Source organism: Boleophthalmus pectinirostris, unplaced genomic scaffold (genome assembly GCF_026225935.1).
Source record: "Boleophthalmus pectinirostris isolate CB_2022bp ecotype Guang Dong unplaced genomic scaffold, ASM2622593v1 HiC_scaffold_13, whole genome shotgun sequence".
Lineage (NCBI taxonomy): Eukaryota > Metazoa > Chordata > Actinopteri > Gobiiformes > Gobiidae > Boleophthalmus > Boleophthalmus pectinirostris.
In genome coordinates this window covers 25,044,004-25,070,490 of record NW_026571036.1, presented here as the reverse complement: position 1 = coordinate 25,070,490, position 26,487 = coordinate 25,044,004, and the positions used below count along the sequence as shown (strand labels likewise).

Genomic DNA, 26,487 nt, shown 5'->3' with positions numbered 1-26,487 from the left:
AGATTCCATAACGTCACCTGTGTTGCCAGATATCAGGTAAACATGTTCAAATCAAATCGTTTTTACAACAGCACCTGCAGCCAAACATGAATATATATAGATAGAAATCAGTGCTAGTGCAGTCTCTGCAGCTCAGGGAGGGAATTCTAGGGGTTCTAGAGCTTCACGAGACCTGACCTGTCTGCATACTGAGAATGAGACACATGGGATGTGTCTCTATCTGCAGGAGAAGGCTCCGGGGACACAGATACTATAATCATGTGTCATGATTTGGTTCAGGTTTGAACCTATTTTAGTCCTGATTTAGACTTGGTTTGGTCTTTTCTAGTTCAGGTTTAGTCCCAGTTTGATGCGGTCTAAGAGCAAGTGTGAATCCACCCTAAGAGCAGAGATGGATAGAATAGGCCATGTGTAAGTATGCTGCTAGAAAAAGAGTTTCTTTATAAAGTTACTGGAGTACTCCACTCCAGCCGAGTACAACTCCATACACTTCCTTTCAGTTGGATTCATCTGAGCAGAGTTATTGATAGTTATTTTATTGTAGGTCATTTCAACAGAATCTTGTATCTAAAAAAGCACTTTACACAACACACATTTGAAGAGTTTTATTCACAAAGACACTTTACATACACTTCTTATAAAAACAGGAGCAAATGTAAAAATCACTTTAGTCTTTTTGCATACACACACATTGCATGGAGACATTCACAATCTTTAAAGAGCAATGTGAGAATGAACCTGAATGCTAAGCTAACGCTACACCAGGATCTACAGCAGTGGACAGTACAAACATGTCACCTGGAGAGCCCCAGGACTCCGTCTGGACTCCACAGAGACCAGGACCCCTCCCCCCAGTAACACTTTAGCTAATAGACAATCCAATATGAAATAGGTTGGTTTCACGTGACATCACAGCATAAAATTAGAATTCATTAAACCAGAGGTGGAGATAGGTGAGAGCTCTTAGGTGGAGTCAGATTAGCGATGTGTGACTTGGTTTATGGTTCATATCTCTATAATTACTGGGCCTATCCATATGAAATAAAAGCTGGCAACGTGATTGTAGTCAGTTAAAAGGACTTTAAGTCATAAGATTAATATGGCAAGTTTGCGGAGCTGATCTCAAACAAATGATGAGAAGGAGAAACATTTGCAGATCATAAATTTTGAGATTTCTTTAAAAATCTGTAACTCTTTCATAAACTGTTTTCAGGCCGGTCCGAATGGTGCTGGGGCCAGTTCCCACACCAGTTCCACTGGGAAACAAAGTTCTCACTGGTGAACGAACCACGTTCATACTATTTACGTGAACCCATGACACGTCATCGACAGAGGCTGTGGATTTACCACCAATAAAAACAAGGCCATATGAAAACGGACGTCACAGAGAGGAAAATAAAAATCATAGATCACGTCATCAACACCAGCGAGCATTTGTACTTCTACAAGTCATTCTTTATGTGCGCCAAGCTCTGCTACAACATCCATCTGCTGTGGAAGAGGCAGCGAGGCCCAATACAAAGATGTAATCTTATCAGGCGAACACGGACACATGCAAAACCATCGGTACATAATAGTTTCTGTAGACTTAAAACTTTTAATTTAATATGTGATAGTTTCAATTGCTCTTTGTTTATTTTACTGTGTGTGACCCAGCGTGTGTTGACGTCTTCTGTGTTGTCACGGTTCACTTAGAAAAAACAAGTTTTACTTGTTTCCTGTTAGGGACCAACTTTTCGGTTCCTGAACGCTCTGATTTCCAGCATGAACATGTGAGTGGGTTCAAGATTAGGTGTGGGAACCGGCACCGGCACAATTCTGTCGGTCTGAAAACACCTATAGGCTCTTTCCCACCATCTAAAATAATGACATTACATTTTAGAACATGAACACAACCTATTCATTTAAGGGCTTATTTTACCATTCATTGGCTGAAACCAGGCTTTAACCACAACAAAAACAAGATGGTGCCAACTGTTAATCACAAACCAAGCAGCAACAGCGTTATATGTAGATTACAGTGATAAAGTCATATGAAGGAATAACGCTGATGTGCTCTGGACATGTGTGATATGGAGGTGTGAGGAGAACTAGGTCCTGCACAGCAGCACTACCCACAGTCCAGCCAAGAACATTCAACAAGAGAGGAGTCGTGTGGAGAAGGGCCGGAGAGGAGCAATGGGCAGAAACTGTATAGAACTGGACTGAAGGAGTGTAATGTATCCCAGAGCGTTCACTTACACCCAAATGAAGCCAATCAAGGTTAAAGTTAAAGTGGCTAATCTGCAACCAAGGACACAATCAGGAGTGAGAGGTTGTTGCAGGTCCTTGTCTCCTCAGCCCAGCTGCTTTGGCCAGGACGGATGGTTAACCATAAGGCTGTCAATCAAGGCTGTTGCTGTTGCTGCTGGAGTAAAAAACAAAAACAAAAAAAAAACACCTGTTTGGTCTGTTATTAATGTTCATATCTTGATTTAGGGACAAAATAGTGAAATAAAACCCCAGAATTATGTAGAGGGTTCAAAAGCTTTAAGGTCAGAATGAGGAGCCTGACCGCTGCAGTTACTGACAGAAGGACCATGAGAATGCAACCAGACCTCAAAGGAACCACCTCACACCCATCCAGGCAGATTAACCATGTCCATTTATTGATAGAGTGTATGGAAGAGGGCGGGAGTGGGACAGGACGCACCAGGCTCAAATGCTCAGGAGGCCTCCACTTGGAAAAGCAGACAGAAGAACATTTGGGAAGAATTCATGAGATAGTTTGCGAAGAACTCTGATACACCTAAAGAGCCTGTACATTTAGGTTATTTGGGAATGAGACTTAAAGTTTTACTAGGAGATGGTATTGCTTTTCCTGGAATGGACTAAAGAGCTCTTTCAGATCATGGGTGTCCATTGTCCTTCTGTCTACTTCTCCAAACACATTACAGGCCTTTTCCTGTTTTAGTTATAACAATTCATTATGCGGCACTTTGAATAGTGATTTAGAAATTTTTAGATTTTTTTCCTCCACAATACTTTTTAAAAAAATAAACAATGCTACCTACAGTTACGCAATAGTGTAGCATGCATTTGAGAATGTGCCATATAGTCATGCAAACATTTCCCACATTATACAAATTGGTTGAAAACTTTGTAATTTTTCCCAAATTTAAAAACAAAGCAAAACAAACAAAACAAAACAAAAAAACAACCGTCATCGTTTACAGTTTATTGGAGCAGTGCACATTTGCTCTGAAAATTCTTTTTCTGAATAATGGCAATATTGTACACAGGACACAATGTCACATAGAAAATAAATGTACCGTAATACTTAGTAAAAATTCTCCAGAAAAATAACTCTCCCATTTGTACAAACTTACTACAGCAGAAATGGTCCATTGCAAAACAAACCATATACTTGCAAAAAGAAGTATACAGTGCAACAGCGTCCAGAACAGAGGTATTGATCATCTTGAATAAATAGTCTGAAATGACCGGAGTCATCTGGGGAGAGACGGGTCCATGGCTCATCGTTACAAGCACTAAAGGTTGTGTGGTCCAGTGTAGGCCTGTCACCAGAATTACTATATCAACCTACGCATTACATAATAGAACAAAACCCTTTCTTTGCATTAGGGGGGAATTTTTAGTCTTTAGTCATATTTAGTATTTAAGGTGTTTGTCGATTTTTTTATTGGAAGAATTGAGTATTTGAATCAAATGTGTCTCGATCCAGTACATACGTTGTATAAGCAACTTTTGAAGTCAAAATAAGTTGGCAGTGTATGTGAATGTAATTCAAAATGTTTTATTGTCAAAGAAGCAGGAAATACACTGTAGCATGCTAGCTGTGGTCAGGATTGCTAGCATAGTGATGGCAAAAAGCTGCTCTGGTGTCTGAAAGTTGTGAAAGTGCTTATAAACTCATAGTGGTGAATAATTAGGGTGCTCTGAATGCATAAGGTAAGTGAGGAATACCTCTGGACCACTGTAAACTGGTTAAAATGAGATAGTCCTGTTTTTCATGTCTCTAAACACTAAAAAAATCTGGTATAGTGCCTTTCAGCTTATAATAACATGTACTTGGTCAAATAATTACCATCTAGCTACTAAATAAGTGCAATTTATGAATTGCTGACCACATTTTCACCATATAGTCCAAATGGACAAAGGTCACAGGGATTCTCCTGTTGCTTTGTCACTGGTGTAAAGTATTTTCAATATCTTGGCATTTTTCTGTAGCAGAATGTGGTGACAGACCTAGTCCAGCAGAAGCTTTGGCACATGTACAAAAGTTACACTGCAAAAATATCAACACCTGAAATCACAAAATCAGTCCAAATGGGGGCACTTCTGACAAATGGGCCCATTTTTTTAACCTGATGGATTTAAGAGCATCTGACAGGTTAGACTTAGCCAGGCTGGTGCCACCTAGTGCCTCTGCTCAATTTCATTTCTCTCCAGCGACTAGGTCAGGAATCAGAATACATTAGACGGTTCGTAAAAACCCCGGAAATGCGAGTTCAGGCACCAGCCAATCAGTGACGAGCTAGACATTCTATGTTGTCAACGATTCCTGAGATCGAGGATTTAAAGCCGGAATAAAGATAATGTTTGGTGAATTTTATCAAGGGGAAAGACGTTATTGCCCTTCTTCCTACAGGATTTGGAAAAAGCTTAATATACCAGTTAACCCCGTTAGAGGCGCATTACATACATCACGACCAAATAGCAGTGATTGGTTAAAAAAATAAAAAAAAGTACCCACCTACTGTGGAGCGAACGAATTCTATCACTGCGAGGTCAGACGGTTTCTACGAAGTGAAAACGTCTGATGAATCAGGCTATCTTAGACCATGATTTCTCTAAAACATAGCAAACATTATCAAATTTAAGACTTTACTACAAATCTTGCCTCGTCTTGTCTAGTTTTATAATTTTGGTGAGTTATAATTTGACTTATGGGCAACAGATATACAGTACATACAGTACACAGAGGTATGCAACTATAATGAAGCAAGGGCCAAAATGTGTCTAAATTACACATTCATGATTACACAAATAAAAATAAGTAACACCTTTATTTTGACCTAAACGGTCTCTGCATTTTGGATGGAGTTGTTGACTGTTGGTTATAGGTAGAGGGATTCTGTTTTAGAACCAACTTTTTTTTCGTACTTTTATGCACAAACTGACATTTAACTGATGTAAATATTTATTGCAGGTACTATTCCAACATACCAAGTCATCATTTAAAAAGTATATTAATCTTTCAAATGCACTTTAAAATGATTTACAAATTAGAATTTAATGGAATTAGACTTCCATTTAAAAGTCAAAAATACCCAAAGTCTGATTCATACTCCAAATTTGAATGATTTTGCCTGATTTTTTTTGCAGTGTAGCTTTTTAAAAGATATTTGAAATGATGAAGGCCTGGTGTTCTGAAAGGAAGAGAGGTGGAGGGTGTGTGCTGCAGGAATTACATAACAGTGAGTTTGGAGAAGCAGACAGGAGCGTCCAGGTGAGATGAACCAAAATATGGCTAACGTCTCCACACACAGGGTACCAGACATTATAGTGGCTCATCAGGTTTTTGTTTGCATGTCTTTGCTCCTGTCGTCTTCTCCAAATCGGGAGTGTTGACAATGACAGCATAGAGCATCAGTGGTGTGCTCTCACAGCCTCCTGCTCCTGTTACATTGGTCCCAGCGTGTTTCAGAAGGATATCAACATTGTGCATAACGTTTCAAGTGAATAGAAACCCATCGGTGGAATTGCATGTCAAAATCAAATATTTAAAAGGTGTTGTTGTAAAGTCAGGACAAGTGGACAGGAGCGCTGGCTCTGAAGGAAAGGGACCCAAACCCAGGTAAGTTTGCATAAATAATTATATAGATCTCACCTGTTTAAATTATCCAATTTAAGCTAAAACACTTGGGATCATAAATACTTTCTAATAAAATTACAAATTTAACTGCAGGCTGAAACAAAGAAGAAAAGTGATATAGGAGTAGGTCACTGAAGCGCACTGACACTAGATTAAAACATCTAGACTGGTCCTACAGAGAGGACTCAGCCTCCCTGCGCTCCTCTGCTCTGGGCCCTACTTGGACGGGCTGCTCCTGCATCTCACTGATCACTTCCAGAGCACTGGAGGCAGACATCTTGCTCTCAGCACTGTTCTTTTTGCTGTCGGCCTTATCTGCACTGCCACAGCACTGCTTGGGCGCACATACTGTCCGACAGGCCAGCTCACACTGAGAGTCGCGGTTGTCTGAGCTGAAGGTGACAAACTCGGGCTGGATGGTGGTGGCATGGATGCCCTCGTTGTGGAAGAAGTCCTTGATGCGTTTGGCCACCTCCATGTAGGAGGTGGGGTCGTGACACTTGATGTGTGCCGTGGCAATGATGCGGCTGCCGGCCAGCTGCCAGATGTGCAGCTCGTGGATGGCCAGCACACCTTCCAGCCGCAGTAGCCGCTCATTCAGACTGTCCATGTTGATCTGCTTGGGCACAGTCTGGAGCAGGATGAGGGCAGACTCTTTAAGCAGCGGGTATGTGGTGTAGAGCAGGATGCCCACCATGATGATGCACAGCACAGGGTCCAGGTAGAGCACCCAGCAGGGTCCAGCCATGTGCACAGGCGAAGGTCCCTCCAGCAGGTCAACAATGGTGTGGTTGACGTGCCGGTGGTCCGTGCTGTGGCGGTTGATGCAAGGGTTGACACAGTTCTCGTCGTCACCACACGGCGTCCACACAAAGTAGAAGATGATGGCGGTTACCACGACAATGACGGAGCCCAGTGCATCCCCAAGCACGTGCAAAAAGACCCCACGCATGTTCAGCTGAGACGAGTCCGGGGCTGTGTCCAATTCTTCAAAGTGTAAGTTCAGCTGAGCGGAGTTAGGGTCCTCGTAGTGAGGGCTGCCGTTCACCTGCACGTCCGAGTTGTCCTTGCACGCCAGTTCTGCACACACAGGACGCACAGGTTAGTCAGAAAGAGAGTGTCTTTTAATTGTACGGGGCATTAACTGATATCATATCAGATTTAGATCACCATGTTACCTTTAACTGTTCCTAAATTAAAACACTATTATTCGCTGAAAACATATTCACATGGAATATGTTTTATTACAATGTGCCTACACATCACATCAGGTTTGTGAAGCTGTAGTGTATGGTTTTGTATCATGTTTTTGTATATTTATGGAAAATTGTCACGTGGGAGCATGGATGCTGTAGGCTTATGGGCGGAACACTGGACAAATTAAGTTGTCTTCAGATTTTCATGCTTTCTTCATGTTAGTGCAAATGAGCTGAATGATCAGCAGAGGGCATGCTGTTCTGTGCTCTGTATGAGCTGAGCATTATAGAGCTCCTGCAGTTGTGGTCACACAAATCCCAGCATACACCTCCAAACCTCACACTGGTTGAGAATTCCCATAGAATCTATCGGTGTTAACTGTAAATAAGGAACTTTAAGGGAGTTATGGGAGATTGTGAATTAGTGTTGCACACATGTATGCATGATCAAAGATAGAAGAAAGCCTGAGAGTTTTACTGGATTTACAAAACTCCAGACTGACACAGAAATGGATTTCTGCAGCTAATCAACCCAAATTTAATTAAGCAATGAGTGTATTTTTTACATCCATATTTTTTTCTTTATTTGGTTTTATTATTATCTTTCAGCCATAGTCTCATAATGAAAAATGTAAGTTTGTATATTATCGTTTACCTTTGGATTTGTTTGTGTATTAATGTAAAAAAAATGTAAAAAGAATAATGTGTGTATATAACAGTTATGTTAATATGTTGATTATTAGTTGTCACTAGAAGTTTGTCCAGGCTGTCTAAAGGTAGAACGAGGATGTGTGCCTCGCTGCAGTTGTGAGGCAGCAGCAGCAGCAGCACGCAGGCTCATTTAACACTGTCATTCCTCTGTCTGAGAAGACACAGTAACATAGGCACAGAGAAAAGGTGAAAGAGAAAGAAGAGGGGAGAGAGAGGGTGAAAGAGAAAAGAGTGATCAAAAAAGAGGACAGAGCGGCAGGGTGAGATAGTGGGGGGGGGTCTATAATGGTTTCAGTGAGGGGGCGACAGGGTGAGTCAGAGCAGGAGCAGATGAGAAAGGGATGCTACAACAGCACACAGCTAAAAGAATAAATACCGCAGACTTTAGCAGAATAAACAAATGAAGCCATAAAGTGTGTTCATGTGGAGTGATACAGACAGATCAGACTTGATAAAAAACACTTTCTCTGGATGGACTGGTTGTCAACTGTAACTAATAACTGATACTTTATTCCAAGCTAAATCAGTCCTTTTTTATTTTAAACAACACATTATCCAATCTTGTGGCTTTACAATTGTGTTAAAATAACAGCAGTCCAACATGACTAATCAGATCAATCACTGTTTTTGGTATAAATCATAAAATCACATGGCAAATAATTGACCAGTAGATGTAGTAGAGTCAGAGAAACCAACAGACCCAACATTAATGATATGAATGCTCCAGAGTCTGTGTAATTGAATAATGAAGTGAAAGTGGCGTGTTCAAAATAACAGCAGTGTGGAGTTCAATCAGTGACGTCATTCATTAAGTGAAGAAACAAATGTCATTCAGGTGGCTCTTATTTGAGGATGAAGCCAGCACATGTTGTACATGCCAGACATTGTTCAGAAGAACAGTTTGGTTTCATTAAAATGTTGATTGGAGAGGAAAAAACAAAAAAGAAGTGCAGAAAATGAAAGGCTGCTCAGCTAAAATGCTCTCCCGTGTTTTAAAATGGAAAGCCAAACCAGAGAGACGTGGAAGAAAATGGAAGACTACTATTCGAATGGATCGAACAAGACTCAGCCAATGATCAGCTCCAGGGAGATCAGAGATGGTCTGAAGTTACCTGTGAGTACTGTGACAATTAGATTAGCCTCACACAAACGTCTTCTATCAGCAAGAAGCCCCCGCAAAATCCCACTGTTAAAAAGGACCTGCTGAAGAGGATACAATTTGCCAAAGAACATATCAACTGGTCTAAAGAGAAATGGAGAAACATTTTGTGGACTGATGAAAGTAAGATTGTTCTTTTTGGGTCCAAGAGCCGCAGACAGTTTGTCAGACGACCCCCAAAGACTGAATTCAAGCCACAGTTCACTCTGAAGAGCGTGAAGCCTGGTGGTGCAGGCATCATGATAAGGAGCTATTTCTCTTACTAAGGTGTCGGGTCTATTTATTTATTACCAGGGAACATGGACCAATTTGCTTACATCAAAATACTTGAAGAGGTCACGCTGCCTTATGCTGAAGAGGAAAACACCCTTGAAACGGGTGTTTCAACAAGATGACCCCAAACACATCAGTACGCAAACAGCATCTTGGTTCCAGATCAACAAAATGAAGGTTACAGAGCGGCCGGCCCAATCCTCGAACCTTAATCCAAAAGAAAACTTGTGGGGTGACATCAAAAATGCCGTTTCTGAGGCAAAACCATGAAATGCAGAGAAATTGTGGCCAATTGTCCAATCATCCTGGGCTGGAATACCTGTTTACAGGTGCCAGGAGTTAGTTGACTCTTTGCAGCGCAGATGTGAAGCAGTTCTCAAAAACAGTGGTTATACAACTAAATATTAGTTTAGTGATTCACAGAAATGTTAATCTTAACATTTTTTTCAGTTTATTGAGTAAATATTTGAGTTTGTAATGAAAAACTATTTTTTGAACAGCCCAACATAATTTTTTCCTTCATTTTCTGTAAAGTAGTTAAAATATTGATACTTTTTTTCTTCATGTCTTGATGTAAACAATAATATGACGTGTTGGATGGAAATAAAAAAAAAAAAAAAAAAAGGATGTTGAGCTTTACTCACATAAAAAAAAAAAAAACACTGCTGGTCAGTCCATATCAAATCAATTGCCCTCACCTATGAGCCATCTCAGATTTGGCTGAAAAAAAAAATTTCTAAAAATGTCTAAAATTACCAAATGAAAGAATCTCAAATTTTACCTGAGTTATGTCCTGTTGAAATTTTGGGGCCATGCAAATTTTTTCCGACACCTTAATTTATAAACATGTTTGAGAGACCAGAACTTCATAAAAATAGAAGTAGGAAGCTGAGAATTAGTATAATTGTAGATTCTTGTAGATTCTGAATCTGTTGTTAAATATTGTGTATCTTTATTGAGGGGGGCGCTGTATGCCCCCAAAATCATTTTTGTTTTGTTTTTGAGATCCAAGATCTATTTACTCCATGCAGATATTTACAAACTAATTGTTGAACCTGAATATTTGAGAGAATGACTATTTCTGACAACAATCTCACACTTTTCTGAGCTTTCATGTGGAGGGTGTAGAGTCCCAAATATGGTCACAGACCAAATGTGATCTTTTTGGCCCCTTCTTTGGACCCTCGGTTCCCCATGTGGCACAGTTAGATGCTGATCAAATTTTTACCAGAAAACATTGGCATATTCTGATTAGTTTAACGTAATAAAAACATCCACTATTAACTTCCTTCATTTCAAATGGAATTTTTGAAAATGAGCTCTCATGGGCCATTTTTGGTGGAGCTTCGGTACTTTTCTGCCTGCTATAAAGTTTCAATTAACTTTAAAAGACTTAACACTAATTGCTTGTTATAAGGGAAGACAACTGGAGATTATTTGTGGTACATTGCTTGTGATGGTTTTGGTGGCACAGTAAAACACTCGGCTGCATGGGCCAGTCTTCAGACAACTGACAATAATTAAATACTGACTGAACTCCACATGTTTGAGTGGGCTTCACAAAACATAAAGAATGTCAAGTTTTTCTTTACAAACTCTAAATCTAAATCACAAAAAATGAACTTGCTTCTAAACTAGAAGAGCGCTAAAGCAAGACAAAGACTGTGAATGGTACTAGATCACACCACAGTTTCATTCCGGTGTCAAATGGTAAATTAGAAATGAGGAGAATATCTCAAGATCATTTATGTACTGAAGTGTCAGTTTCTGAAATACAAAATGAGAGTGTGTCAGATTTCTCTCTGTACCAGCAGGTCAATACATGCATGTATTTATGACATCAGGTGGTTCATTGGGAATATTTCAGAGCGTTCAGATGAACATGGTGATGTCAATGTGAGATTCATGAATGGAGAAGACAGAACCCTCATGTGTCCTCCTGAACATCGACAGAACCATGTTGGGTCCCATTTCAGCACAGAATCTGTTGTATTAAGCACAAAATTATCGCCTTGACACTGCAGATTATGACAGGATCCAAACAGGATCTGAAGTTCATTAGTAGTTAGGAACACTTGGTGTGCAAGATCCCAATACAGATGATCTCCATGTAGGACGCAAAGGCACCAAAATGGGCGCTTTTTTCCAGTATGTTGGTATTTTCCACTGAGGTTTGTTTTTCACACAGATTTTTTAAAATTTAATTTCTAGCAGTTGAACAAATAACAGACCAGATTATTGTATTTAGATAACTTTTGCGTCAGTATCAAAATTTTTCCTTGTTAATGTTACTGCCTTATAATATTTTTGTATAAAAAAATACACATACGGCGATACTGAAAGCCATGGTTATAGAAGTGGAGACTTTGTGATTTAACAGGCAGTGAGTATTCCAATTGTAATTTGCCTTTTAATCAGTTTCCATGAATACCATCTTAACTTTTGTTGCTTTACTTATACACCATGAAAAGCTGTTTCTTTGTGAGACAACACATTTTCTTCCTCAAATAAAAATAGAATAAATAATGGAAAAACAAACCTTTTTTCATCATTTTGTATGAATTTTCTCAAAGGATTAATGACACTTTTCCAAGCAATGTTCCACAAATAATCTCCAATTATCTTCCCTTATAAGAAAATAATGTTTAAGTCTATTAAAGGTAATTTAACCTTTCTATGAAGTGGAACAATCCCTAAACTCCACCAAAAATGACCCATGAGAGCTCATTTTCACAAATTCCATTTGAAATGAATGAAGTTAATAGTAGATGTTTTTATTACTTGAAATTAATCAGAATATGCCAAAGTTTCTCTGGTAAAAATTAACTGTGCCACATGGGGAACCCAGGGTCCAAAAAAGGGGCCAAAAAGGTCACATTTGGTCTGTGACCATATTTGGGACTCTACACCCTCCACATGAAAGCTCAGAAAAGTGTGAGATTGTTGTCAGAAATAGTCATTCTCACAAACTAACTACTGAACCTGAATATTTGAAAATATCTGCTTGGAGTAAATAGATCTTGGACCTGAAAAAAATAAATAAATTGAGCAGTAACCAAATTTGAGATTTTGGGGGCCCACAGCACCTCCCTTAATAAAGATACACAATATTTGACAACAGATTCAGAATCTATGACCAAGAATCTATAATAATCCAAATCCTCAGCTTCCTAGCTCTTTTTTTTTTTTTTTTTAATGAAGTTATGGTCTCTCAAACATGCTTATAAATTAAGTCTTCTGAAAATGTGGGCATGGCCCCAAAATTTCAACAGGCCATAACTGAAGAACAACTCAAGAGACTGATTTTAGAAATTTTTGGAAAATTTTTTCAGCCAAATCTGAGATGGCTCATCGGGCAGATTCCTTGAAAACGGCTGATTTCATATGGACTGACCCTGCTATTATTTTGAACCCAACTGTAATTCTCTTTTAAAGATGCATTTCACATTTTCAAACTTAAACTGATATTTGTATTTGGAAGAAAAATACAACACTAATAGAGCCACATGCTCATCATGAGCTTAAAAACTCAGAAGTCTGGAGTTTTATCTGTGACACAACTTGACAGGCAAAATGCAAACAGAACATTTAATGGTGCTAAATGAAGCAAAAATACAATTACTGAATTTTTTTGGATACACAATGTAACATGGTTATAAAAGGTCAAAAAGTTAATTTAGCATGATGACAATAAAACTGAATGTAACTAGGGTTGTGAAAAGCATAGAAAATCTGATTCAATACTAAAACTAGTATTGAATGTAGATGCTCATTTCAGCAGATATCGATACTAAAAAAAGTCCCATTGACAGGACAGAGCAGAACCTTTCCTGAATGTCTTTAGAATGATGTTGAGCTGTATCAGATCAAGTGTCAGAGCACATAGACTAGTACACACAAGGACCAACATGAACCTACCTGGACCACCAAGCGATTACACATAAGACCACAGGGAATAGAAGAGAAAGTTCTACCATTTAATGTTGAAAATCACATTTTATTTATTGAATAAAGAGTGTTTTTATCATCATTGTGCTATCAGAATTGGTATTGAATATCAAGTTTATTCCTCAGTCTATTCCTGAGTATCTAGTATCTTAGCACTTACCTGGAGGACTTTATAGAAGAAAAATGTTCTATAGAAAAGTGTTTTTTATTATCATTATGGTATCAAAATCTGTATTGAGTACTAAGTCTAAGTAAAGTGAATCAGTTATAAAGTAGAGCTCATGGAATGGAATGCAGCCATTAGAACTATTGCAGTGATGTGCCTTTGTGTAGTTTGGATGTGAACAGCTCAGACATGTGGGGACTTGTCTGCGGTCCACAGCGGGCAGTGTCCAGGAGACAGGACCATGGCATCTATCCACAGCACAAATGGCTCCTATATCAGTCATGTGGGAGAACTGCACTTACTTACGCAACATCACTCTTCCCCTAGAGACTGAAAAGGAACGCACACATCATACACACTTTTATACTTTGTGTTGTCAGGGCAATATTAAAATCTCAAATTCCATTTCGATTCAAAGGAATAGAAAATAAATATAATATTTAATAATGTGTCATTTTCAACATTAAGACATATTAAATCTTAATGATATGTATCAACATTAAGATATATTCGTATTAGTAGATTTGTTACTTTTGACAGAAAACGGTTAGAAAAAACACACAGCCGTAGTTTAAAGACGATAGATGTAACATGTTTAAATAATCACAAGTTCTGAACCTGGATGTTTACAGAAATGTTCACAGTTGACTGAAAACTGTTTTTTGTCATATGACCTAGGGCAGAACCATTTGGAAAAAATATGTTTAGAAAAAGACAAGGAGAGTTTGTTGTTTGTGGAGGAAATTATAGTACTTAAACAAGACATATTGTGTTTGTGTCTGTTATATATTTATAATCCCTGACCCCTTGCGGATCATTATGTTAGACAACTTAAGAAAAATAAGTCCACTGACTTCCGAGATATAGAAAACTGTGGTGCCCAATGGGAGCTGCCGTCGGTGTAAACGTCATCACAACATGCTCTTGGCCCCTACTATGGATTGCTGGACATCACACTAGTGCAGATCTTTTTTGTTCATTTGTACCACAACAACTACACAATGTTCTGAATGCTGTGTATACCATCGATTAAGGAAATCCAACTGGAGTAGGAAGCACATACGTGAGTGTGTACCAGTGGCTGTGAAACAGGAGTTCACGCAAACATGCACGAATCACTCCAGGTACAACTTTCAGGTCAGTAAATGGTGAAGGAGAAATAAAAACTTTGGGTTAATTGAGTTATTCATGTAGCAGCTCTGTGTCCAGCCCAATATCAGCTCAAGTCTGAAACTCAGCGAGAGAAGCAGTTTTCACTTCCTCATTTTGTCACCAAATCAGCGCTTCATTATCAAAAAGGCAACACTTCCACATTCACCACTACTAAGCAAGTAGTTTACACATCACAACTACTAGTGTTGTCATGATACTAAAATTTCAAACTCTGTTTTGATACTAAGGAATAGACTTGATATGCAATACTGATTCCAATACCACAATGATCATAAAAAACATACAACAGATAAAATGTGATTTTCAACATTAACTGGTAGTGCTTTTTCTTTCTGTTTCCGTGTGTCTTATCTGTGTGTAATCCTCAGTGGTGCAGTAGGTTCATGTTGGTCCGTGTGTGTGTACTAGTCTATGTGCTCTTCTACTTGATCTGATACAGCTCAACATCATTCTAGTGTGATACTAGTGTGTCAGTAGTGTTAATATTGACTGGTATCTGATTTTTATCATTGTAACAATTCAACTTTATAGCAATTTTTACAGATAGATTACAGTGGTGTGTGTAGATTTGGGACATCAGTAAAATCTCTCTTTTTTTCCATGGATGTTATTAAAGGGCCCATATTACGCAATTTTCTGATCTATTTTATAATGTTGGTTCCTTATCACAAATATACCCCGAGTTTAATTCCCACATGTTTAACACATAAATCCTGCATATTTAGTCTGAGTTCTTCACTCAGACAAGAAACACTATAGTCCACCTTGTCATCTGCTGTGGTAATACAGGAAGGATCCCCTCCATACACCTTCACTACAATAATTTGTTTGATTTCAGCACTGGGATTGTCTCTCCAGACCTCAAATTTAAAAGGAGCTGTTAACTTCAAAACTACTGCTTCTACATCTACATCTCCTAATAATAAAGGGTTAGTCAAACATGAATGAACGAAACAAAACATAACTCTAGGTCCGTTTTTGAGGAGGTAACAACATTCTAACATGACTTAAGGCTCACAAGAGTCACTTTTGCCTAATACAGGACCTTTAAACCGGGCACATTGTTGAAATACGGAGAGATAATACGGATACAATTGTAATCAATAGCTCAATAGTGTAATCACGTCTGCGGACACATTGAATGGATTAGATCTTATGGGGGGCATATGGCGAGCCTTACCATTCTTCCGCTCCGAGTGTCCGTCCCCGGGGCTGCTGTGGTTCACCAGGTGGTTGGTCTCCTCTCCACTGGAACCGGCCTTCGGAGCCTTGTGGCTCTTCCCCCCGTGCGAGTGCCCCCCTCCCCCTCCGCCGTGGGAATGCCCGTGTCCCCCGTCGGCGTGCCCGTGGAACAGGCACAGGCCGAGCAGGTTGACAAGGAGCCCCGCGGCCCCCACCCCGGCCACCACCAAGGGGCCCTCGATCTGGTGAGGCTCCGTGAATCGCTCGATCGCCTCCAGCACGATCGTGAAGCACAGCGCGGTCAGAAACACGGCGTTGACCAGGGCGCCCATCACTTCCGCCCGGATCCAGCCGAACGTGTTTTTGCTGGTGGCCTGGGTCTTCTCCGCGAACCGAACCGCGATCAGAGCTACGAGCAGCGCGATCACGTCGGACAGCATGTGGAACGAGTCCGACAGCATGGACAGGGACGCGGTCATCCGGCTCACCACCACCTCCACGATGAAGAAGCCGAAAGTCATGCAGAGCATACACAGCAAACGGGCACGATTCGGCTCGCACGCCATTTTTATTTTCTTCTTACAGCTAAAAGTGGTCTTCCTTATCTTCTGATTAAAGGCTGGGTCAGCACAGTGTCCGCGGATCTGCGAGTTGGAGCTAATCGCTGGAGCTCGACGCTTCAGAGACAATACGGAGCGAAGCTAATGACCGTTCACATCCCCCTGGTGCTGTGCGCTCGGATCATCGCTCACAGACGGTTCTACCAGCCGCGTGTGGACTGAAAGAGGAACAAAAGTGCGGAGTTGTGGCGTGTTGTGGCAGACACGGCGCTCCTTCTCCCTCGCGTCCCTTTGCACTCCGGCCGCTTCCACGAATGTTTTGCCGACGAGCCGCGCTTTGCAGACGGCGAAAAGTTTTGCACCCGGGCCGCCGGTGTTCCACACAGACCCGTGACCCGGAGACCCGCCCCCCGAGCGGTGTCTCTGGGAGCTGATTGGTGAAAAGGTTGAGAGAACAAACGTGATTGGTCGGACTTTGGAACTCATGTATGTGGGCCAATCAGCTGCGGTTGCTAAGCACGCTAACAGCAGCTGTGTTCTCGCGCGATGTTGACGTTATTTTACACAACGCATTGATTTTTTGACAGGAATTAAACACTTCTGGTCTCATTATATTGATAAGCAATATTGTTTTATTACTTTGTTTGCCTTGTATCTGCTTAGTGTAGTTACAAATCTGTGTTTTTGTTAGTTAGTTATATACGCTTTTTTATTATTATTTTGCTTCTGTGGCATCATTTCATAAAATTAATTCCCTTCTTTAAAAAAATTAAAATAAAAAATTCAGCCTAAATCCAACCACTCAATTACTATAAGTCTCCTCTGATTCATTCAACATCAAACGGACTTTTCAGTACTTTATTGGTGTGAAAATGGTTGAGTGATGACTCTTGGGGCAGACACTGAAATAAGGCCCTTGAAACTAGGACAATTCACTCAGGGGTGCAGTTACAGAAATACCCCCACAGGTGTTGTGGGTAGGCCACCTTAAACCTTTTTGAAACCAAAAGATTGTCCACATCTGGGCTAGTTAATTGTTCACAATTGACTTCACATGACTCTTCAGAGGTTGGCCATCCATTCATCTATTTTCTTCCACTTATCCAGGGCCGGGTTGTGGGGGCAGCAGTCTAAGCGGGGACTCCCAGACTTCATTCACCCCAGACACGCCCTCCAGCTCAGCCCCAGCCCTTTTAAAGTGCACGTGGCTTTTATGATTTTATAATTCTGAAATGGTTTGGTGGGATATTTACCACAGGGTAAATATCTCACAGTTTTGCATCAGTGAAGTGAAAAAAAAAAAAAGAGATGAAAAGAAAAATACTAAAATGCAGGAAGTAGCTGTGCATTCTCAAACATGCCTCTACCTACAAGAAAAGCCTTTTTCTGACTGGTTAAACCTTCATCTAGTAAAATGAAAGTGATGTAATTTATTTTCATCTGTATTCATGCTCGCAATTTTCTTTTGTTTTGGTCCTTGTTTACATTATGGTAGCTAGATAACAGTTCTGCCCCTGACCAACCAGGAAGTAAAACTAAACTACCCCAGAATTCAAAAACTAGAAAAAAAAGCTAGGTAGATCTTATATATAGGCTTAATGATGTTAACTCTAAACTGCCATGTGCACATTAACTTAGAAACAGTAAGCTGCAATTATTTTCTGCAATTGGATTTTGGAGAAATAGCTGCCTGAAAATACAACATAAAATATTACATTAGTACAGAATCAAATATTTTCACACCACAAACAAATGAAACACACAACTTATAAATCAGCGAAACATCCAACAATCACAACAATATTTGCTACTCTGAAATGAAATCTAGCTTATGTTACATTCATGTTAGTATGTAGAAGTCCTTGTGGCTGTGGTTATCGGAGGCCTAGGACCTGTCTGCTCTTGGTCTGACACACTCTCTCCACGCTGCTGAGGGCCTGGGCGCGCATGTGCGCCGCATGCAGCCTCCTCAGTATCAACTCCTGTGACATGGCTGGTGGCGGTCTCACGTTTTCTTTGCTCTCCCGGGCGAAATGCACCTTCTTCTTCCCCGGCGAAGTTTTATCCAACAAATCTATGAGACAACAGACAGTTACTGCACAAATGTACTTTTTCAATTAATTTGAAAATGTATTCAGTATGAACTAATTTGGGAAGACACACAAACACAGAGGCTGTTCAAAAGACAATATTCATTTTATTAATAATAATAATTTGCAGTTGATGTCATCAACATTACCTGGTGTTCTGATGCTAACTTTAAGGTACATCTCTGTCTGAAGCTGTTAGTCATGTTAGACTTTAATTTGTTCTTTGTTTAAACACAATCTGACCATAAAGAATTTAGCTGGAACTACGACAGGTGAGCTGATTTTGTGCACTTAAATAGGTCCCCCTCAAATAACATTAGTCATAAGTTGGCCTGGCATTAGCCATCAGTTTTTCAGTCACTCACTTCCCTCTTTTTGCATTGCATCTTAAGTTTTCAGACTACATTAAAACTTATTTGGCACCCCCAGGGTGAAGTCACTTGCGAAGTAATATATAGATTGAAATAGTTAAAATATCTTTATTACATAATTCATAAAGAAAATAATACTTGGGAAAATGCAGTTAAATAATAATTATGGTCTTTAGATTAAAATATTTTGAAGGTGGTCCTGTGCTCGTCATCAGGTGCCCATACCTTTGGGATAAAACGGAGACAGCTCCCTCTGCTGGTGAAGAAGGTTGTACGTCTTAAATATACTTTCTGCTCTAAAAAAAAAAAAAAAAAAAAAAAAAAGATTAAATATATACATTATGAAATTATAAAAAATAAAATGCTTCCAAACATAAATAAAAATTTACTGTGCGAGTTTCTCACTGGACAGCTGCTCACGCACACACAGTTCCTGTTCTCTTTCTGTAACACAAAAAAGATACAAAGTGAATTCAAAGATGGTGGAAAACCCAGTGCTACAAGTCTGTAAATTAGTATGAAAGAAAGCGGGCTACCAACCAAGCAAACACACGAAATACATTGTATCTTAATCCCAAAGTAAAACAGGACTGCACCAGGAAAGGAGGAGGAATCATTAACTACATGTTTTGTATCGATACAAGGCTCAGTGAATGAAAAGTGCAGTTGGCAAAAGTTAGCTTGTTACTTTAATGTTTGAAAGGGACTTGTTTAACAACACAAATTAGCTCACTTGTTGATTCAATGGCCATTATTTTGTGATCAGACTTTTTTTTTTTTTGACAAATTCTTTGGTTAACAAACAAAAAAAAAAGTAGTTATGAGGTATTTTTGGAAAATTTCCTTTTTCAGGTCTATAGGCTGTGCTCACATTCTAGAACCTACAATGTCATCATTTCAGATGGAGGGCAAGGACCTATAGAACCTCGTGCTCAAACTGCATACAGTACAACTCTGTGTAATGGACATGCGGTGGCGGAGGAGGAGGGGGTGCGGTGAAGGTGCTGTGGTGGAGGTGCTGTGGTGCTCTGGATTCATTCAGTTGGACTGTATTTTTGATGGATGCCGGAGCGACCGCAGCCTTTATCTTTCAGAAATAAGTAGTCATCATGTGAACGTGATGACTACTTATGTATGTGTGTATGTGTTATGTGTTATGTGTGCGGCCTTCAAAAAGCAGTGAAACAAGTTTACAGATTAATGTGACATCTTTGGGGTTGTATAAGCCCCACTATCAAGAATTTCCTTTTTGTTTATTTATACTGACAGAGAATACGATGAACTTTGTGCAAGTTTTTGTTTCATTTGGACAGGCCCAGTAAATCCAGAGATCTAAGCCATAAACCAGGTCAATAAATGCCATTTGACTGCTAAACTTCAAGTTGCAATCATAGAATTCTGACCTCCTGTTGTTGTTGATGTTGTTGTGATGTCATGTGAACACAACCATTTCTTTGTCAGTGATCAGTGGTGATGTGTGCAGATTGGACTCACTCTCCAGCCTCTCCTCCCTCTCCTTCAGGGCCCTCTCGCGCTCCCTCACAGCCTGCTCTCTTAGCTGGAGCTGGGCGTCCCTGGCTGTGGGCTGGCTGGGGGTAAAGGGGGTTTGCTGGGGACAGGCTGAGTCTGCAGACCTCTTCTGGGCCTTCTCCGTTCTCTTCTCCTGGGCCCTCCTCTGCTCCTCAGTGACTGCCTCAGACAGCAGGCTGCACTGGAGGATGGACTCCACTGAGGGGCGCAGGTAATCCTGAACACAATACACAACAACACAACAATTTAATAGATGGCTAGATTCAGATAAAAAAAACATTTTGAGCATATTAGAATATAACAGTGCTTAATGCTCATGATAATTACTATACATTGACGCACAAAGAATGTACTGTTTTTTTATGGTTATCTTCTGTCAAAGACAAAACAGTCTGATCAAAGTTGTAAAAACCTGCTCAAAGATAACAGGTGTGCAGATGCCCAACCTCAGCTCTTTATGGAGCAGCAGGTGCTCCAGGAGGCAATGTATCACTGGCACCTCAGATCACATTTTAAAAGAGTTGCTCCCTGATGCTCTCTGGGAGTTGCTACCTTGCCCTCAGCAGGAAAACAAATAGATATGCTAATTCCTTTATTCCCTCTGCCCTTCGGTTATTAAACACAGAGGTGAAATAGGCAGAACCAAGTGTCTTTTTATCCTTTGTTTACTATTCTAATGTTGTCGTTCTGTTTTGCATCTGACCTTTGCACTTTGTGCCACATGTGCACTGATGCTCAGCTGTGATGCCCATATTTGTACGAGTCCCTGCCCTGTGTGAAATGTGTGTGTGTGTTTTATGCTGTAGTCTGTGACTGCAAACTGAATTGCTCCTTGGGGATAAATAGTTTTCTAAACTAAACAATCACTCACATATACTGTCACATTTTACTACTATATCGACGTATCATTAAATATATGAAAGTTGGAACTACAGTATATAGTTTGGGGCCCAATGTTTATCGTGGGTACTTTTTCTTTGCAATAGTGATGAAATATTTGCCATTTTTGTGTAATAATCTAAGATTTGATCAGTAGATGGGGAAATAAATAATTGCTATGGCTAATTATCTGTTCATTTTGCCATTTATTGGTTGCATCTCAGGCTTTTTAATGATACTGTAGCTTGAACAAAAATGATTTACTGCTTTGGGTCAGTGGCTGTAGGTTCAATACTATCATTTATTGCAGTATATCTCTGTAGTTCTAGTACAGTAGTGTAGTGTTAGAGTGTAGTGTGTGGCATTGTCCAGCTCCAGGGCCACATACGGCCCTTTGGTTGACTCTGACCGGCTCATTTAAGCCAATTTGCAATTACAAAATAACCATATTTTATAATTTACCTCACGCATGGACTAAAACTGCATTGCTTTTATTTTAGGGGTGTTTTTTAAAAGACATTTTCTGTAAGGCAGCCTCACTTTTTCCATTGCTTAATCATAAACTCTTACCAGTCTGACCAGCTCGTCAAAACAATATTTAAAAAGTTTTTTTTTTTTTTTTATGAAGAAATACAATTAATATTATGCATGAATTGAGTTAAACATTTTGGCCCAGGCCTCCACAACATTTTCTGTTTCTCATGTGGCCCCATGGAAAAAAATTTTTTTCCAGCCCTGGTGTAGTGCTTCAGATTTGTTATCATGACAGACCTACACACACTAGTTTCTACTAGGCCATGTGGATGAAGTGTTTTGCCTAAGAAATAGGGTTGTAAACTAGATACTCATTTGAACAAATATCAGTACTAAAAAAGTCCCATTGACAGAACAGAAATGGAGCTTTCCTGAATAACTTTAGAATGAGCTTGAACTCTATCAGAACAAGTATAAGAGCACATAGACTATGTAGAGACCGTTTGTGTTTGGAAAATGGCTTCTGAATAGAAACCCAATTTGATAAGACTGGTTTAAGTCGTAAGGATTAATCCTGCTCTGAGTTTTAGTGTGAAACTGCCCTGCCCTTGTTTACTAGCTAATGCCACAGGGGGCAGGGTGGTGTCCAGCTGATGATCATGAAACCTTCACTGAGACACTGGATGAGTGACAGATTACACAGTTTCATTACCACATAGACTAGCATATGCCCATGGACCACTATAGGACCTACCTGGACCACTGAGATATAAGGCGCATTATAAAAGAAAAGTGGTTTAATGTAGAAAATCACATTCTGTCTAAATAAAAAGTGCCGTTTATAATCATCATGGTATTGGAATCTGTATTGAGTATCAAGTCTATTCCTTAGTAATGTTGTCATGATACTAAAATTGCAAACTCCATTTCGATTGTAAGCACACAAGAACAGTTTCCACCAGAGCCACTGCTCCCCCACTGTGGCACCTGGTATTTTCAGCTGTCTCCCATCCAAGTACTAACTCGGCCCACCCTGCTTAGCTTCTGAGATAAGATGAGATTTGGCGTTGACAACCATGGTTGATATTTCTGGCTGATATTGCAGGGCAGATAAAGCCTAGGTCCTAACACTGGTGTGGTGTAGTTGAATAATGCAGGAGTAGAACCTTGAGATGCAACATTTTGCAGAGCAGTGAGTTGAGCTCCTCTGAATATCTGTAGGGGATCCTCCTGAAGCGGCCCTCACGGATCTTCTCTGTCAGCTCCTTCTGGTTAAAAGCTGTGAAAGGAGGCCTGAGAACACATGGGGAACAGGTCAACCACATCACAAACACACCACACAGTCAGAGGTGGGAAGGGTAGACAATAATTACTACTAGAGTGATATTACTAGATTATTCTTTATTACTTATTATTAGATTACTATTAGTAGAAAGAAGGAATTACTCAAGGAAGAGTAAAAGATATTTGGGGGAATAAAAAACAGAGTACACATCTCACATTATAAAGTTGTAGGAAAACTACAAAAACTTAAACTGCCTGTCTGGAAGCAACATATGCATTATATTTGAAGTTTATGTAATTTGGAGCACAAACATTAAATAATGCAATATTTAGGAATAAAGTATGGAGTGTGAAAACTACCCAAAGAAGTAGCAGGACATTGGATACTTACGAGAGTGCACAGAGCTCATAGAGCAGACAGCCCAGAGACCAGATATCAGACTTCTCATTGTAGGACATCCGGTTCATTTGCTCCTGGAAACCAAAGTGTCCCAGTTAGTACATGCAATTTTATTCCAAACAAAAATGAAGGTGAAACAACATTGACTGCTAATGACAAATGCTCTGTCCTCCTGCTATATCCCTGTGTGTCAGATTCCCTAGTATTCCCCAATATCCCCATCAGTCAGATGCCCTTTCATCCTGCTATATTACAGTGTGTCAGATGCCCTCCCATACTCGCGTATCCCTGTAAAGTAGACCAGAGAGAGGAGCAGGTTAATTATATTCTAGCAGGGGAAAAGGATTTACCTCTAGAACAGTTTACACCTGTTTAAAAACAAAGTGACATAAGTAGTAGATGTAGCATACAGGAGACATGCAGGTTAATGACTGGAGCACATACAGGAGACATGCAGGTTAATGACTGGAGCACATACAGGGGACATGCATGTAAATGACAGGAGCACATACAGGAGACATGCATGTAAATGACAGGAGCACATACAGGAGACATGCATGTAAATGACTGGAGCACATACAGGAGACATGCATGTAAATGACTGGAGCACATACAGGAGACATGTAGTAGGGCGTCCCCACAAAGGTCTTGGCGAAGCTGGTGTCATGGTTGAGGATGCGGGCCAGTCCGAAGTCTCCCAGCTTCACGTTGTGTTTGCTGTCCAGGAAGATGTTGGCAGGTTTCAAGTCTCTGTGCAGGACTGTGGCCCTCCCATCACTACGTCTGTGACACTCGCGCAGGGCCAGGGTCAGCTGAGCCATCACCCGAAGTATGAATGCCTCGTCCAGGTGGTGCCTGAGAGCAGAGACAAAACATGAAGCTTAAAGTGCATATGTCAGGTTTACATGTTTTTCTAATTATGAATTGAATTTGTGGGATAGTACCTGTTGTATATGTATCATAGTTTTACATCAGTTAATGTGGGGGTATTTTACATCTATGGGTATTAACTGCTAACACATTCAGATCATTCAGATCACCATGTCATCAAACAATATATTAACATGTTTTTTAAATTTCACATTCTCTTTTGACGCTGTGAGTCTCCCTGCAACCTGTGACTTTTTATTTTATTTTATTTTTTTTTAGAAAAAGTCCCAAGTTGCCCTAAAGAAGCTGCCCTTGGTGCCCCTGAGCATTAGTGCCAGACCTGTCCCTGATGCAGCGGCTGATGAGGCTTGCCAGGTCCCCGCCCTCGCAGTGCTCCATGACGATGTAGAGCGTGGTGTTGGAGCGGTCGATGATGCGGTCATAGTACCTCACGATGTTTGGGTGCTTCAGCTCTCTCAGAAGGTTCACCTCTGACACCAACATCTGCTTCTCACTCTCCCCCATTGCGCCATAGTCCAGCTCCTTCCACACGAGGATCTGAGGAGGGGACACAGGGAGGACTGGAGTCAGCTAAAGACATGTCCTCTCAATAAGTATCGACAAAAAAGAGGGTGTGGCGAAAGCTCTCAGAACTATTACATATCTCTGTTTATCGGACTGCGCTCACTAGACTACACCTGCACAGGAGTTCATGCAAAAACTATTTTTGCTGAGAAAAAAAAAATGCACGTAATAGTTGACAATGTATTTCTATAAAGACCCATTAATCTTCAATCATGAGTTCAATCTGCTTTTTTGCAAAAAAATTTGACTAACTCACTCATCCATTGCTCTTTTCTGTTGTTGTCCATAAAAATCCTTATTAATCTATATCATATGATCAGTCAATTTATCCATGCGAGGTCACCTTTTCACAGATCTGGCCTGTAACTTGGCCTTGAGGTTGATAATCTAAATAACATACTGTGGAACATAGGCACAACAATAACATCGCCACGGAAACAAGCAGGTTACATAGTTGCATACACTTAAAGGGGCACTATTTAACTTCTCTGGTGGGGGATTTGCCACTTTCTTGTCTCGATGGCGATGTTATGTATTGCCATGTAGTGGTATTCAGGTAATCTCTGTAATCTCTGTTGTGGAGGTAGGATCCACAGCGAAGGAGACATATCATTTCTCCTTTGTATGTAGTGGTAGTTTAAATTAGCTGTTACCTTTTACCTTTAGTTCATTAGAGATTAGAGACTGACAGATTCCGGGGCTAAAATGATCCAAATTATTTAAGTGAAGGTGTACGGAGTAAAAACCCAGTGGAGCACTTCCTGTATTACCACTTTGCAGAGGGTTTTTTAAGAACAACTCAGAGTAAATATGCAGGATTTCTGTTTTAAACATGAATCAAAACACAATCCCGTGTATGTTTGTGAAGAGGAAAATAGTGTCATATGATCTGCTGCACGTTTGGACTTATCTGACATATTGGACTCTTCCTGAGGACACCACTCACTTTTCCGTCTGATTTGCGCCTGATCTTCTGACACCGTCCGTACGAGCCGGAGCCGATGGTGAAGAGCACCTCGTAGTCCTCCACACGGGAAGGCATCGCTCCGGCAACGGCGGGTCCGTGTCCGTGTCCTCACGCAGCGTCAGCTCTGGCCCGCAACACAAGAATTAGAGGAGTTTTTATAGCCCTGCTCCTGCGCTCTGGAGGCCACACTCTTTGTCAGACAGATTTGCAGGTTTTTGGCTCGCTTCGGTGCGTTTGTTGTTCGTTGTAGCGCAGCAGACCAAACAGGAAGTGCTTCGCTTCGGTTTAAATTGGTGCCTAAAGAGCCACTCCTGATTGGACAGCCGTGCTCCGAAGCGCTCGGTGATTGGCTGTCGACGGGCTACAGTTGGAGGCGTTGCTAGGCACCGGAGCGCGCGATAGGAGCGGGAAGAGTGTGCAGTGCGCTGTGTGGACACTGGAGGGCGCGCTCCCCCCAGCAGGTATGGGACATGTCACGTGAATGGAAAACGCACCATAGACGCTCTGGACAACAATACTAATGTTCTAATCAAATGTGGCTCTCTCCAGTGATCGTTCGCAAGCAGTTAAGCAAAAGTTCAAATCAAAAATCCCAAAGTGTATCATATTCACTGGGGAAACTGTGAAATTCCTTTTTGTCCACACTAAATGGCATACATTTCAGATAAAAAACAAAAACTGATGTAACTGAGTAATTTCTAGTCTCAAATAATCCAAAATTAGATTAAAGACACAAAGTGAAAGTATAGCTGGCTTGTAAAAAATATAGCAGAGGTAAGACCTGAGTTCAG

The 26,487-nt window shown here is 40.4% G+C and overlaps 2 protein-coding genes across 2 annotated transcripts; both read right to left on the bottom strand.

The window, feature by feature from the left end:
• Positions 1–590: 590 nt before the first annotated feature.
• Positions 591–16,617, bottom strand: slc30a1a (solute carrier family 30 member 1a). The gene is made up of 2 exons (XM_020939923.2): positions 15,685–16,617; positions 591–6,958 (listed from the first exon to the last, which is right to left on the bottom strand). The coding sequence occupies exons 1-2, from the start codon at positions 16,250–16,252 to the stop codon at positions 6,051–6,053; spliced, it is 1,476 nt and encodes a 491-aa protein (XP_020795582.1). The 5' UTR covers positions 16,253–16,617; the 3' UTR covers positions 591–6,050.
• A 1,187-nt stretch (positions 16,618–17,804) lies between these two features.
• On the bottom strand, positions 17,805–25,965 carry nek2 (NIMA-related kinase 2). Its single transcript, XM_055149410.1, has 9 exons — positions 25,676–25,965; positions 24,485–24,702; positions 23,889–24,129; positions 23,266–23,348; positions 22,757–22,883; positions 20,202–20,454; positions 19,097–19,151; positions 18,933–19,003; positions 17,805–18,320 (listed from the first exon to the last, which is right to left on the bottom strand). The coding sequence occupies exons 1-9, from the start codon at positions 25,769–25,771 to the stop codon at positions 18,121–18,123; spliced, it is 1,344 nt and encodes a 447-aa protein (XP_055005385.1). The 5' UTR covers positions 25,772–25,965; the 3' UTR covers positions 17,805–18,120.
• Between the last annotated feature and the right edge of the window lie 522 nt (positions 25,966–26,487).

Excerpts from the sequence above, each read along its gene's own strand:
- slc30a1a (XM_020939923.2), bottom strand. The coding sequence starts at position 16,252 with ATGGCGTGCGAGCCGAATCGTGCCCGTTTGCTGTGTATGCTCTGCATG. Across the intron at positions 6,959-15,684 it reads ACACTCGGAGCGGAAGAATG|AACTGGCGTGCAAGGACAAC; the intron begins GTAAGGCTCGCC and ends CTGTGTGTGCAG.
- nek2 (XM_055149410.1), bottom strand. The coding sequence starts at position 25,771 with ATGCCTTCCCGTGTGGAGGACTACGAGGTGCTCTTCACCATCGGCTCC. Across the intron at positions 19,004-19,096 it reads TCCAGTGAGAAACTCGCACA|AGCAGAAAGTATATTTAAGA; the intron begins GTAAATTTTTAT and ends TTTTTTTTTTAG. Across the intron at positions 18,321-18,932 it reads GTCTCCGTTTTATCCCAAAG|ATTTGTTGGATAAAACTTCG; the intron begins GTATGGGCACCT and ends GTTGTCTCATAG.